Source organism: Taudactylus pleione, unplaced genomic scaffold, assembly GCF_031769625.1.
Source record: "Taudactylus pleione unplaced genomic scaffold, aTauple2 ptg000189l, whole genome shotgun sequence".
NCBI classification, from domain to species: Eukaryota; Metazoa; Chordata; class Amphibia; order Anura; family Myobatrachidae; genus Taudactylus; species Taudactylus pleione.
This window is the reverse complement of record NW_028284591.1, coordinates 3,127,506-3,141,580: the sequence shown is the minus strand read 5'-3', so window position 1 is coordinate 3,141,580 and position 14,075 is coordinate 3,127,506. Positions and strand designations below refer to the sequence as shown.

The 14,075-nt window shown below is 47.0% G+C and overlaps 1 protein-coding gene and 1 long non-coding RNA gene across 3 annotated transcripts in view; one reads left to right on the top strand and one right to left on the bottom strand.

Moving 5' to 3' along the window:
* LOC148519500 (uncharacterized) overlaps nt 1-14,075 on the bottom strand; it is a 123,623-nt gene that overhangs the window by 62,292 nt on the left and 47,256 nt on the right. The gene's annotated exons all lie outside the window — the stretch shown is intronic.
* LOC148519501 (phospholipid-transporting ATPase IC-like) overlaps nt 1-14,075 on the top strand; it is a 99,350-nt gene that overhangs the window by 59,117 nt on the left and 26,158 nt on the right. For both annotated transcript variants that reach the window (XM_088476458.1, XM_088476457.1), the window contains 7 exons: nt 1,282-1,379; nt 2,239-2,352; nt 3,932-4,030; nt 9,980-10,041; nt 10,251-10,323; nt 12,200-12,270; nt 12,594-12,676. In XM_088476458.1, coding sequence (XP_088332584.1) covers nt 1,282-1,379; nt 2,239-2,352; nt 3,932-4,030; nt 9,980-10,041; nt 10,251-10,323; nt 12,200-12,270; nt 12,594-12,676 — 600 coding nt within the window. The remainder of the gene's footprint in view (nt 1-1,281; nt 1,380-2,238; nt 2,353-3,931; nt 4,031-9,979; nt 10,042-10,250; nt 10,324-12,199; nt 12,271-12,593; nt 12,677-14,075) is intronic.

Below are 14,075 nucleotides of genomic sequence, written 5' to 3'. Positions count from 1 at the left end.
CCAGGAGAGGTATAGTAAGCCTGCCTAGAAGCTGCTTTACAGTTTCGTAAAGTTTAAGCTCCTGTTCCGGCTGTCAGGCTTCCTCTGCACTGTGCTAACACCTCAGTGGGAGTATCCTCCTGGGTACATTGTCGAATATTAGTTGCATCACACTTAAGACTGACACAGACTTTGTCAATTATCATTGTCCCTTGTCGGCTTCACCCAATGTATTTATTTTGTTTTATATATGACCTTGCGGTTCCTTACTTATTTATCGTTTTAATGACTGTAAACAATCGTCCAGGTAGTGGTCAAATGGGGGGGGGGTCCCTCCTCTTCTGCAACCCCACTATTTGTTATTTCTTCTGAAATTATGCTTGGTCAGGTGGCGAGGTGCTATTTACATGCCAATTGGTTTAGGTAACTTGCCCGTTTTAGTGTATAAAATTCTTATTTTCCTTTACATGGGTTACAGGAGTTTCGGGGTTTATTAGTCATTATTTAGTGATGTTCTTGAGCCCCCCTCCCCCCTCTTTTGGGAGGATGTTTCCATTGCTTTATAATTGTGTCTGTAACTGTGTGTGTGGGGGGGGAACGGGGGCGCACAGTGATGGGAATGGTGGGACGGATGTTACACTTGACTGAAGCTTTCCTTTAAATCCAGCATACAGAAGGGCAGTACTACTACTATACACTTAGGGGTCTATCCTATTTAGTGCGATGGGTGCCAGTTGGCGTTAAAATGCCGGCAACGGATCGGCACCTCACACCCTCCTGCGGCCCGCTCGGAGCCAGGATTCGCTCAATTTTGCTCGGAGCCATATGGGGCTGCTAGCAAAATTCAGCAAATCCAGGCTGCCGTAAATGCGGCCATTGCCGCGATGACTCGCACCATCATCGCGGCTCAGAATTGACCCCTTAGTGCATAAAACAACATGTATATTAAAGATAAGAGACTTTTTCAAAATCAAAAAAAACTGGATGAGCATAAAGAACCTCAAGTGGCTGTCAGTAACTCAGCTTGTCCTAAACTTCTGTTTATATCATACAGGGCACGAGGAATTGATAGACTATGGGGAGGATTTATTAAATATTGGTGAGAGAGAAACTGGAGAAGTAGCCCAAAGCGACCAATCAGCTTCTAAATGTCATTTTACAGCCTGTGTTGGATAAATGACAGCTAGAAGCTGATTGGTTGCTTTGGCCAACTTCTCCACTCTCTCTCTCTCCAAGGCTCGATGAATCTCTCCCTGTATCTTATGACAACGGTTGAATGTAGGATTCCTGTCTTCTTTTCAGAATGTAACTGGCAAGTGAAAGCAAACGATCGGAACTTCTACGACCAACCAGAATTCCAGAAAAAGTCATTTCTTTGCTTAAAGAAAAACAAATACGCGGTATGTATTTATTATGCTAGGTATATAGTTCTGATTTTTCAAAATACCTATTTTTATTTACAGTACTTCAATATTGGGGGCCTATTTGTTATTCATTTCCATATTATGGCGTTCTATATTATTTAACTCGTCACTTTGCCTTGACAGTTGCAATGTATCTTAATAAATAGATTTATTTATTTTTACACTTTTTTTTTTTTTTTCTTCATCCTTTTTTCTAAGCTTTCCTTATTTTGTTATTGTTGTCATTATTTAGCCATGGTAGACTTCTAGGGCCAAATGTAATAGGGTGAGAGTTTAAGAGAATGTCAGAGAAAACGGTCACATTTTTAAACTCAGCCAATGTAATAAAGTCACAGAACAGGCAAACTTGCAGGTTTTTCAGACTCAAAAAAACGCTCAAGATTTTGGGGTCTATTTATCAAGCAGTGAGAAGTGTGGAGAAGTGAACCAGTGGAGAAGTTGCCCATAGCAACCAAACCGCTTTTAAAGTAGCATTTATCAAGTACAGTCTATAAAATAATAGGTAGGAGCTGATTGGTTGCTATGGGCAACTTCTCCACTGGTCCACCTCTCCACACTTTTCACTGCTTGATAAATAGACCCCTTAAACTCTCATCCAGGTGTTACCTGCGTTGTACTGTGCCGCATGTGGCTTAGGGCTACCTGTTGCCCATCATCACTGTTCGAGACTCTACTAGATAAATCATAGCTTGCATCTCATTGGTTGCTATGGGCAACACTTCCATTTTTTTTCTTTGGAGAATTTTATCTACCCCCGAAACACGTAACATAAGCTTACTTTTTCCTCCATACTTAACTACAGTATAACTCCAATACAAACCTGCTCTTTCACCAGGGCAATGCCATCAAGACTTACAAGTATAACCCGCTCACCTTCCTGCCACTGAACCTGTTTGAACAATTTAAAAGAGCCGCCAATGCTTACTTCCTGGTCCTCCTCATCCTACAGGTAAGGACAGGACCTTCAGGTCCTGGTGGTGGTGGTGATTTGCATGCATGATGACCTGGGTTTAGGAATGCAGAGTGCGTGGAACTTCCCACTTAATAAAGTGTCGTCATCAGGACCTATGAATAATACAGGAAGGGGAATGATGCATATTCTCCGCACATGACACGCTCCAAGATTAATTTCCCTCTTCACCATTGTATGGCAGCTCTTACAATGGGATGGGCCGGTGTAAAACAATAGGGAGGATAGATATCTAGAAGACTAAGTCCTCTTTGTTGGTTATGAACAATATAGTATTATTGGTTACACGCCTGTGTTCTTGTCTTGCGCGATTGCATGACCGTTACTAATGTAGAAAATAATAAGTAAAAAATAATAGAGTATTTCGAGCACCCATTGTATCCTGATCTCAGATGGAAATGATACATTGGCTACACAATCGGTGGTGTTTTCGGCTACACAGGGATCACCTTCGTATTTGTTATGTGTATTCCTCTGTTATTTACAGATCTTGTTCCAATGCATCCAGTTCAATTAACTACTGGTATTGATGGTGTTCTGCTTGTCAACTGCACATAAGAAGCCAAAATAGCGTCAGTTTATCATACGGCCTAGCCGTGTCCAGGGGCCGGTGTAGGACGCGCTCAACGTCTAGGAGTGTGGGCACTATTATAGGACCAGACCGTGGTTTTTCTCCTGCCTTCCGTTACCATTTGTCAGATGCTGATTAACACTATTCATCTGTGACAACACGCAGAGTATACTGTATATACTATTCAGAGTTGTACACTATTTCCTCTGTGTACGCAGCTGCGATGCGAAAATAGGCAAATGTCGCAGATGCCAGGAGATGTATCAAGACGCGCTACGGCAGCTTTGCAAATCAAAACATCTGCGTACAAAGACGCTGCATCGGTCTCAGATCATTCAGTTATCGGAGTCCTGAGTAAGCCTATGGTCCTGCAGAATGGCCGAGGTAACGGAGATGCCAGAGCCATATTTTTTACGTACGGGATCGCAGACACAGGATGTGATCCGCCCCCAAAACAATTGCGACGTACCTGCATTCTCTGCTGACACTTCCCATTCCCTGCCTGTCAATCGCACTGCGTGAAAATAGTCGCTGCGAGCAACTACGTAATGGTCCTTGACGCATGCGCAGATTGCATATTCTCTCTAAACTGCGAAAATATCGGCACCGGGTACAGCTCTGAATCAACCCCATAGTTAAGTCTACAAGCTCGCACCAGACACCACAGTGCTGACAAGTAGCCAGATAAAGGCAAATCCATTTTAGAAGATATTAAAGTTTTTTTTTTTAAGTTTTACCGTTTTGTAAACCCAATGTAGAACGCTACGTTTATCATGCCTCAAATGTTTCTGGGCGGCCATATTAGATGGTGCTCTGCCAAACTAGGGTTCTGGGTCTAGTTGGTTCTTGATCTAAAGGATCCTTAACTCTTCCCTGTCGTTCATGAAACCAATGCATAACCTGTATTCTCCTCCATAACTTACCCGCTTTGTTAACTGTATGGCATCAGATTAAGCCCTGGCTTTCTTCATTTTTGTTTTATTGCAGACTATTCCTCAGATATCCACGGTCTCTTGGTCGACCACTCTGATACCCCTGTTGCTTGTTTTGGGCATCACCGCCATCAAAGACCTTGTGGATGATATTGTAAGTAATGTGCTGAATACACACTAGGGTGGGCAAGGAGCTTCTCATTTAAAATCCCTGTATCAATGATGAGGTTTTCATAGTTTTTAAATGGAAGAACCATAACACCGATGTCCCCTGGAAGTTGTTTAGGCCACTAATTCTGCTGCATAATTTATTTTAGATGCTGCATAGGCTAAATCCAGTTATTGGAACAGATTTTCTTTTGTCATGATTAATATAAGTGATTAAAGGGCATATTTATTAAACATTTGTGGGCAGCCCCATAAATGAAGAATTATTTCTCTTTCATCCACTAGTGGACACTGGAGGTGCTTACGCTGGGGTATAGAGGCGTGGATAACTGGAGCTGGCACTTTAAAATAATCTACAAGTGTGAAGCTCCTCCCCCTCTATGCCCCATCAGCCCTCAGTTTAGAAAATGTGCCTCATGGAGCTGGTCACATTATGCTGTGCTCCAGCAACACATTTATTTTATTTATTTAAGAGCATCTTTTACAGTCCAGTTGGGTACCCTTCGCCACCTGTCTAAAAGGTGGGGTCCGGGTACCTGGCGCCCTGGTGTTTTAGCAAACACCAGGAAGGAGTGCACAGGGCTCATTACAAGAGCTTCTGACAGCTCCTTTCCGCCATAGCTAAGCCTTCACACAAGAAGAGAAGACTGTGCAGACCTGCAGAGAGACTACAGGGGACACGCAGTGAGTAACAAGATGCGCATCCCCCGGCTCCTGCCCCTGCTGCCCGGCGCTGGCACAGCATGCTGCGCTGTGTGTGTGCATAGCACAGTTAAACAGCGCTACACCTGTGCGCTGTGTAAGGGAAGCCCGCTGTCTGCGCTGTGTAAGGGAAGCTGTGTGTACACAGCGCTACACGCGGCTCCCTGCTTCTTCCCTCTCCCCGCTGAAGCATGGAGGGGAGGGGGGGATGGGCCACATAGCAGCCATAATGGAGCCCTTAGGGCATGAAGAGGGGGCGGAGCCTAATCAGCGCGGGCTCTCTCTCCACTATACGCGGCAAGCGGCTGTAGTAACAGCGTGGCTGCCGTTTGTTAACTGTTAAATGCCTGCGTCTCTCCCTTATACAGGAAGAGTGCAGCAGAACCGTAGGCTGGATTCTCTTGCTCCCCATTCCTGGCTACAAGTTAAGCACAGAAGGCTCCGGTACAGAGGCTGTGCATAATACACTGGGGGTGCAGGGAATCTGATCTGTGGGAAGGGAGTGGGGTGTATCTCCTCCCCTGTGTCCCAAGCCAGCCTTCTGTTTTTCTTTACTTCTGTGTATACTCTGTCCCTCTGTGTGTGGTGACTGTGTGTATCCATGTCAAACAGAACAAAGGCGTCTCAAAAGATGTTTGTCTGTTCTAGGTGTAACAATAAACTATCCAAGCCGCATGCTACTGGGTCCACATTATGTGATGCTTGTATAGCAATTGATCCACCTGTGGCTATTATTGCCTCACCTGCGCCTACATGGGCCGCTGACATGGTAGGAGTAATGACAGAGTTAGCTTAGGCACGTAAGTCTCAGCCTCCATGGGTTGCTGGGCTAACCAAGTCTCTTGACACCCTGGTACAGGTTATGGGTACAGCTGTGTCCGCACCCTCCACTTCCTTACAAGGACCGACACAAAAGCGTCCTTTATCGACTGTTCTCCAGCCAGAAGAGTCTGACAAGGAATTACTCGCTATGGAGGAAGGGGAATTGGAGGAAGCATTACAGGACGAGACCCCTCTAGAGTTAGAGTCCACCTCTCCTGGGGTGGAATCTCTAATTTTGGCGGTCAGAAAAATCCTTAAATTACCTGAGGATGTTATAGTGGCCTGGAAACAACCGGATAAACTGTTCCAAATTCCGCGCCGGTTTCCTTCTTGCTACCCTTTTCCATCATCCATGATGGAGAAGTGGGAAACACCCCCTCCAGTAGATGCGTCCGTCTCCCGTCTAAGAAAACAGCACTCCCAGTACCGGGAGCTACAGTTCTAAAAGATCCTTCGGATCGTAAATTGGAGACAACGCTAAGATCTATTTATACCTCAGCGGGTGCTCAGCTTAGGCCCACCCTTGTTACTGCTTGGGTTAACAAGGCGGTGGTTTGCTGGGCTGACCAGTTGATTACAGGTTTGGACTCTGGTACTTCCAGAGCAGAGTTACACCTACTAGCAGAACACATCCGTGAGTCTGCAGTTTTCCTGGGAGAAGCGTCAAAAGATATTAGTCAGATTAGTGCTCGCATATCTGCTTCTGCTATTTCGGGCCGCAGAGCCCTCTGCTTGCGCGTGCCTGGCATGCGGACGCAGAATCCAAGCGTGCGGTGGAGGGTTTACCATTCAATGGCGACATGCTGTTTGGCCCGGAATTAGACAAATGGATATCCCAGGCCACGGGGGGTCTTCCTTCCTCCCGTCAACTGCATCGGCTCCCAGAAGAGCTTACGCTGGACCTTCGTTTCATTCCTTTCGTGCGCCACATTCCTTTCGTGGGAGAGCCAGAGGGGCTCCCTCCCAAGCAAGAGGCGACAGAGGTAGAGGCCGCCCACACACGTTGCACGTAGACAGGAGCCTAAGCCAGCTGAGAAACAGGTGGCATGACGTTCTTCCGTCCCACCTGGGACCACCTACAGTGGGAGCCCGCCTGCAAAGATTTCAACAAGTTTGGAACCAGGCATCTCCAGGACCGTGGATCCGCAGACTAATTTCCCTGGGGTACCGAATAGACTTTGAGGTCCCCCCTCCACCTCGGTTCTTCACTACAAGTCTGCCAATACCTGCAGACAAGGCCAGGGTTCTACGGGAGGCTATCCAGTTTCTAGTACTATCATCTGTGCTAGTTCCGGTTCCAGAACATCAACGAGGTATGGGGTTTTACTCTAACCTGTTTGTAGTACCTAAACCGGATGGATCGGTCAGGCCCATCTTGAACCTCAAGTCATTGAACCTGTATCTGAAGATGTATCGGTTCCAAATGGAGTCTCTGCAGTCAGTTATTGCGGGCTTGGAACCAGGAGAGTTCCTATTATCCCTGGATATCACGGATGCCTATCTCCACGTTCCCATCTGGGAACCACATTCCAACACGGTTGGATAATAAACTTCAAGAAATCAAATCTCAATCCATCCCAGAAGCTCCTGTTTCTGGGCATAATCTTAGATACGGCATCACAGAGGATCTTCCTTCCAATAGACAAAGCCCGGGATATCCGGTGGTTGGTTCAGCTGCTCCTCAGACCAAAGAAGGTGTTCCTCCTTCTTTGTCTGCGTCTCCTGGGGAAGATGGTAGCGGCCTTCGAGGCACTACAGTTCGGGTGATTCCACTCCAGGGTGTTTCAGCTGGACCTACTAACACAGTGGTCAGGGTCTCATCTGCTTCTACATCGACAGATCTGTCTGAGCCCAGCTACCAGAGTGACCCTTCTCTGGTGGACACAATCCAACAATCTTTTAGCGGGCCGGAGATTCAGAGTGCGGGACTTGGTCATAGTAACAACGGATGCCAGCCTTCGAGGATGGGGAGCAGTAGTCCTCGATTATCACTTTCAGGGTCGATGGTCCCCTCTAGAACAAAAGTGGCCCATAAATGTGTTGGACTTTTCGGTGTCCCGGTTTCTGCTTTTTTTTTCCGACTGGTCTGGATTTTGGCCTTCGTCTTGGAACCTTAAAGATGCAGGTTTCTGCCCTTTCCATTTTCTTTCAACGGAAATTGGCCCTCATTCCTGAGGTGCAGACGTTTCTTCAGGGAGTCTTGCGTTTGCAGCCTCCTTTTGTACCTCCGATAGCTCCCTGGGACTTGAACTTGGTGCTTCTGTTTGTTCAGTCGTCCATGTTTGAACCTTTTGGAAGAGGTTGATATTAAGTACTTATCTTGGAAGACGGTCCTCCTCCTGGCTCTAGCATCGGCTTGTAGAGTTTCAGAATTTAGTGCTCTGTCCTATAAGCCACCTTACCTTGTGTGTCATGCTGATAGGGCGGAACTACGGACGGTAGCCGCCTTCCTTCCCAAGGTAGTGTCGGCTTTTCATATTAATCAGCCTATTGTACCATCTTTGGTGGAGGACTCTGGTGGTTCTTCTACCTTGGATGTGGTTGAAGCTCTCCGCATCTATGTTGACAGGACTGCTTCCCTCCGTAAGTCTGAGTCGCTTTATGTCCTCTATGATACGGTTCGGAGGGGTTGGCCAGCGTCTAAGCAGACTTTGGCACGTTGGATTCGGCTGACCATTCGTCAGGCTTATGTTGATGCCGACCGCCGGCCTCCTTCGTCCATTTCGGCTCATCCCACACGTTCTGTGGGTGCGTCATGGGCGGCCGGTAGGGGAGCCTCCATGTCACAATTGTGCCGTGCGGCAACTTGGTTTTCAGTTCCACGTTTGTAAAGTTTTACAAATTTGATACGTTCGCTGTTTCGGCATACCGTTTTGCCCGCCTAGTTCTGCAGGTGCCGCAGAGCGCTCCCGCCTGTGGGGAAAACTTTGGGACGTCCCCAGCGTAAGCACCTCCAGTGTACCCTAGTGGATGAAAGAGAAAATGGGATTTTGGTACCTACCGGTAAATCCTTTTCCGATTCCACAGGGGACACTGGACGCCCACCTCTGCGATTTTCGCCTGCCTGTTCGGTTTGTTCCGTATGTTGTATGTTTTGATTGTGTGTTCTTCTCTCCCTTTTACTCCGCTTGTTCTCCATCTCCTCTCGGTCTTCATTTTCTAAACTGAGGGCTGATGGGGCATAGAGGGGGAGGAGCTTCACACTTCTAGATTATTTTAAAGTGCCAGCTCCAGTTATCCACGCCTCTATACCCCAGCGTAAGCACCTCCAGTGTCCCCTCTGGAATCAGAGAAAAGGATTTACCGGTAGGTACCAAATCCCATTTTTCGCTGCATACAGTATTGTGGCAAAAAGGATTCTTTTATCGGAGGAATGTCCCATTCTTGTGCACCGAGACTAGGGCATACGTGATAATTTCCGGGTTTGAAACCAGGATGGGAATCTGCATGCGCGCGGCTATCCAAAATATCGCGATTAGTATCGCGAACAGCTCTAGCCCACTGGAGATGAGAATAAATGCCTGCTTCGGAATAAAGGGTACAAGACAACGACTGGGGAGGTGTCTGTAGTTGGTGTTTAATCCCATACTTTCCTCTATTCTTGAATGAATACGCTGCCACGACTAATATTGAACGTTTTTAGAGTTCTTCCCTACACTCCTGTGTGCACAATGACTGAGGCTGCCCTGGAGAAGTATTAAATGGACTCTTACAGTTCTGGACAAATATTCCATGGACAAAAGCAAATCTGATTTATGACCACAATCTGGTTTGAATAGTAAATAGACCTGAAAGTTTCCTGTGTACTGCTAAATCTCCCAAATGAGAAAAGGGGAATATTGTGTAAGCAAAGCTCTGTAGAATGTCGGAGTTTTACTTCTATAGCTAGCGAAGTCTGCCACGGTTGATGAAAGAGACCCCGACAAACATTCCCCATGCAAAGTTTAATTTCTGCTTTAGGCCAGTTTTGAAATTTGGGCTCATGTCAAAGATTTGCTGCTGGCAAATTAGTTCAGGGATCGTTTTACGCGCCAATGAGCAGTGGCCTGTGAGAACCGCGCAGGACCGGCACTTTAAGTTAACATAAAGTTAGTTAAATTAACTTAACGATTGAGAATGTTTCATGTGCTCTTTATAATTGATGCGAGTAATGAGCAACACGCACTCACCCATTATACACCTGTATGTGGGTGGCCAGACTCTTGACAGTCCTGCAGTTTGGTCACTGGGTTGACCACCCAAATTGGTGGCATGCGAGTGGTTATGTACATAGTTCCAAGTGGGATTATCATATTTTCTTTACAAGGCGCCTCATTTTCCTTAGTGTCAGACAATCCTCTGATAGATATGATGCCCGAGAATATAATAGACTATTTTAATATAAATAATGTCTCTCTCTTTATTTTCAAAGGCCCGTCACCAAATGGATAACGAGATTAACAACCGACCATCGGAGGTTATAGAGGATGGAAGGTACGCAGTAAGTGGGAGTGTTTAGCGCTGTAACGCTTTGTCCGTTTGTTCTCGGAATAATCCATTGCGTTGATGGATTATTCTCTTCTCTATATTCTCTCTATATTCTCTCTATTATTCTCTTCTCTTATTCGCTTCTCTATAGAACTGCTAATAAATGGATAACGTTTGAGTGTTTTAACAAGGACATAATTGCTGCCTCCATTTAGGTTTAAGAAAACAAAGTGGCAAAACATTTGTGTCGGGGACGTTATACGAATCAACAAGAACGAGTTCATTCCGGTCAGTGTTTATTGCACACGTTCTGAATGGCAGACTAGCATGTCGTTTTAGAGAGTTTCAAGAGAATCGCGTGCCAGGGCCATAACTAGGGTGGTGAGACCTATGCCATGGCAGGGGGCGCCTGTCAGTTTTCCTGTTCATTATCATTCTCACTTGTAGCTTCCTCTTCTTTTATCCCCAGCATCTCCTGGCCTCCCCCATCTCTTCCCTGGCCCTTCCCCATGAGGCCATGGCCCTTTTTCAGGTGCTCTATCTTATGTCCCTATTTAAAAAAAATGGTTGGAGGGCGCCAATGCTGTCTCTAGCACAGGGCACCAAAAAGTCTAGTTACGGCTCTGTCACCTTTTAGGGACCACTAAAACTAGAATACAGGTTTCCTTGCTAAAAAAAAAAAAGTGGAAGCTGAACCTGACATCCACTAGTTTATGTTCATAGATTGACTGCCTGGCCCCAGTACCAGCTCCATTTACAATCGCGGCACACTGTATGGTACTTCATCCTGCCAGTCAGTGGTTGGGTGGAAGGAATAGATTATATGTCATTGTGATGGGCAGAGGGTCCACTGCCCGCTGTTGGCTTGTGTCTGTCTATCGGGCATGGCTGAAATTGATTTGACTTCATTTTGAGTGGATCATGCCCAGGCACGCTGGTATATTTGTGGGGCAAAGAGGTACCAATAACATGGTGATATAGTCGCCTTTGATGCTAGGGGTGAGATTCGGAAACCTAAGCGCATAAACCTGAGCTGATACTAAAGATCCAATAGGGCTAAAATGCAGACAGCGCCGGAGTTAATCCATATAGTAATAGAATCTATAGAAAGGGTGAGACGGGGATAGGTCTGTGTGTCTGTCTCATTCTCATTGCGTCCATGCATCTGCTCTATACCTGGCGCAAAGAAAAGCCACCTGATATAGGTAGAATCACATGTACGCAGAACTCTGCATAGCTGCAATTCTATCGTCGCACCCTCATTTAAATATAACCTGCTTGAGAACGATCCGTTACGACACTATTTACAGCCCTTCAGTCGCCAGTGGATTTTTGTGTTTAGTTTGCGTTTACCCAGAGTTGCATATGATTAGTTCTGAATCGGTATGATTTACCGCCGGACCCATGCCCGGCGGTTGGAATCCTGACAGCGGCATCCCGGCAGAGGAGGAAATCCCGATCGTCCTAAAGTAAGTATTGTCTAACCTAATTCTACCCCCCCTAACCCTAGGGGTGCCTAACCCTAACCTTCCCCCAGTGCCTAACCATAATCCCACCCCCTAAGTACCTAAACCTAACCCCCCTTCCCCACCGCCTAAACCTAAGTCCCCTGGGGGGTGCCTAACCATAACCTCCCGGGGGGGGGGGAGGGGGGTAGGTAAGTCGTCGTCGTCCCCCCCCCCCCCCCCCCCGGGAGCCCCTAAAGCGGCTGTCCACGCTCGGCGTCACTTTGATCGGGATGCTCATGTGCAGAGCAAAAGCAGGCAAGATGCGCTCTGCTAGTGGGCTTGTGTTGAAGTCTGCATCAGTCTTTGGGTCCCTTTTTAATACTGAAGCTACTTGTAATTTTATTTTATTTTTTTAGTATTGGTTTGGGCTTCGGAAATACATAGAGTAGGCCCTATATAAAACCGAAGGCTGGCTCTGGTGGTAATTTAGTCCCTTACATGTTTACCCAATTGTGGTGTCCATGATCTAATTGGATCTCCTCATTCCTGCTCTCAGGTCAGCTTACTGACTACCTGTTAATTGGTTTACTGAAAAATACAAGCTGATACTGGAAGTGGGGATATGTGTAAAGGCCTGTGCTTGTCTGTGCTCTTAGCCACTGAGCCACCACGGAAAAAAAAGTTGCTATAACGTACATTGTTTTGTCATTTCACAGGCGGACGTGCTGCTATTATCCAGCTCTGAGCCGAACAGCTTGTGCTATGTTGAAACAGCTGAACTTGATGGGTACGATTCTGTTATTTGCTAATGATATAGTAACGGGACCCTCCTAAATTATCCCTGACCTCACTCCGTATAGATTTACCCCACCACAGTGAAATGTGTGATGCAAAGAAATCTGATTGTCGTCAAATAGGTATACTGTAATCGTATTAGTGTGTGTGTGTGTGTGTGTGTGTGTGTATATATGTGTGTGTGTGCTTGTTAGTTGCCATAGTGTTACAGTATGACGTACACTTTTACTGGCTACATTGTCCGGGTTTCAGGAATATTTGAGTTTAAAAAAAATATAACTAAATACAGTAATTATATCCTATATTTATTTTTAGAGAAACAAACTTGAAGTTCAAGATGTCTCTGGAAGCGACAGACAAGCTCCTGCAGGAGGAGGAGGCGCTGGCTGACTTTGATGGTGAGTGCGCTTTCCTTCCTGACTGCCCTAGTAATGGGTGATGGGGTCCGGTTACCTTCCTGACTGTCCTAGTAATGGGTGATGGGGTCCGCTTTCCTTCCTGACTGCCCTAGTAATGGGTGATGGGGTCCGGTTACCTTCCTGACTGTCCTAGTAATGGGTGATGGGGTCCGGTTACCTTCCTGACTGTCATAGCAATGGGTGATGGTGAGTGCGCTTTCCTTCCTGACTGTCCTAGTAATGGGTGATGGGGAGTCCGGTTACCTTCCTGACTGCCCTGGTGATGGGGGGTCCGCTTTCCTTCCTGACTGTCATAGTAATGGGTGATGGGGAGTCCGCTTTCCTTCCTGACTGTCATAGCAATGGGTGGTGGGGAGTCCGGTTACCTTCCTGACTGCCCTAGTAATAGGTGATGCGGAATCCGGTATTTGAGTGATGCGGAGTCCGGTTTTGTTCCTGACTGCCCTAGTAATAGGTGATGGGGAGTCCGGTTTTCTTCCTGACTGCCCTAGTAATGGGTGATGGGGGGTCCGCTTTCCTTCCTGACTGTCATAGTGATGGGGAGTCCGCTTTCCTTCCTGACTGTCATAGCAATGGGTGATGGGGAGTCCGGTTACCTTCCTGACTGCCCTAGTAATAGGTGATGGTGAGTGCGCTTTCCTTCCTGACTGTCCTAGTAATGGGTGATGGGGAGTCCGCTTTCCTTCCTGACTGTCATAGTAATGGGTGATGGGGAGTCCGGTTTCCTTCCTGACTGTCCTAGTAATGGGTGATGGGGAGTCCGCTTTCCTTCCTGACTGTCATAGTAATGGGTGATGGGGAGTCCGCTTTCCTTCCTGACTGTCATAGCAATGGGTGGTGGGGAGTCCGGTTACCTTCCTGACTGCCCTAGTAATAGGTGATGGGGAATCCGGTATTTGAGTGATGCGGAGTCCGGTTTTGTTCCTGACTGCCCTAATAATAGGTGATGGGGAGTCCGCTTTCCTTCCTGACTGTCATAGTAATGGGTGATGGGGAGTCCGGTTTCCGTCCTGACTGTCATAGTAATGGGTGATGGGGAGTCCGGTTACCTTCCTGACTGCCCTAGTAATGGGTGATGGGGAGTCCGGTTTCCTTCCTGACTGTCTTATTAATGGTTGATGCGGAGTCCGGTTACCTTCCTGACTGCCCTAGTAATGGGTGGTGGGGAGTCCGGTTACCTTCCTGACTGCCCTAGTAATGGGTGGTGGGGAGTCCGGTTACCGTCCTGACTGCCCTAGTAATGGGTGGTGGGGAGTCCGGTTACCGTCCTGACTGTCCTAGTAATGGTTGATGCGGAGTCCGGTTACCTTCCTGACTGTCCTAGTAATGGGCGGTGGGGAGTCCGGTTACCTTCCTGACTGCCCTAGTAATAGGTGAT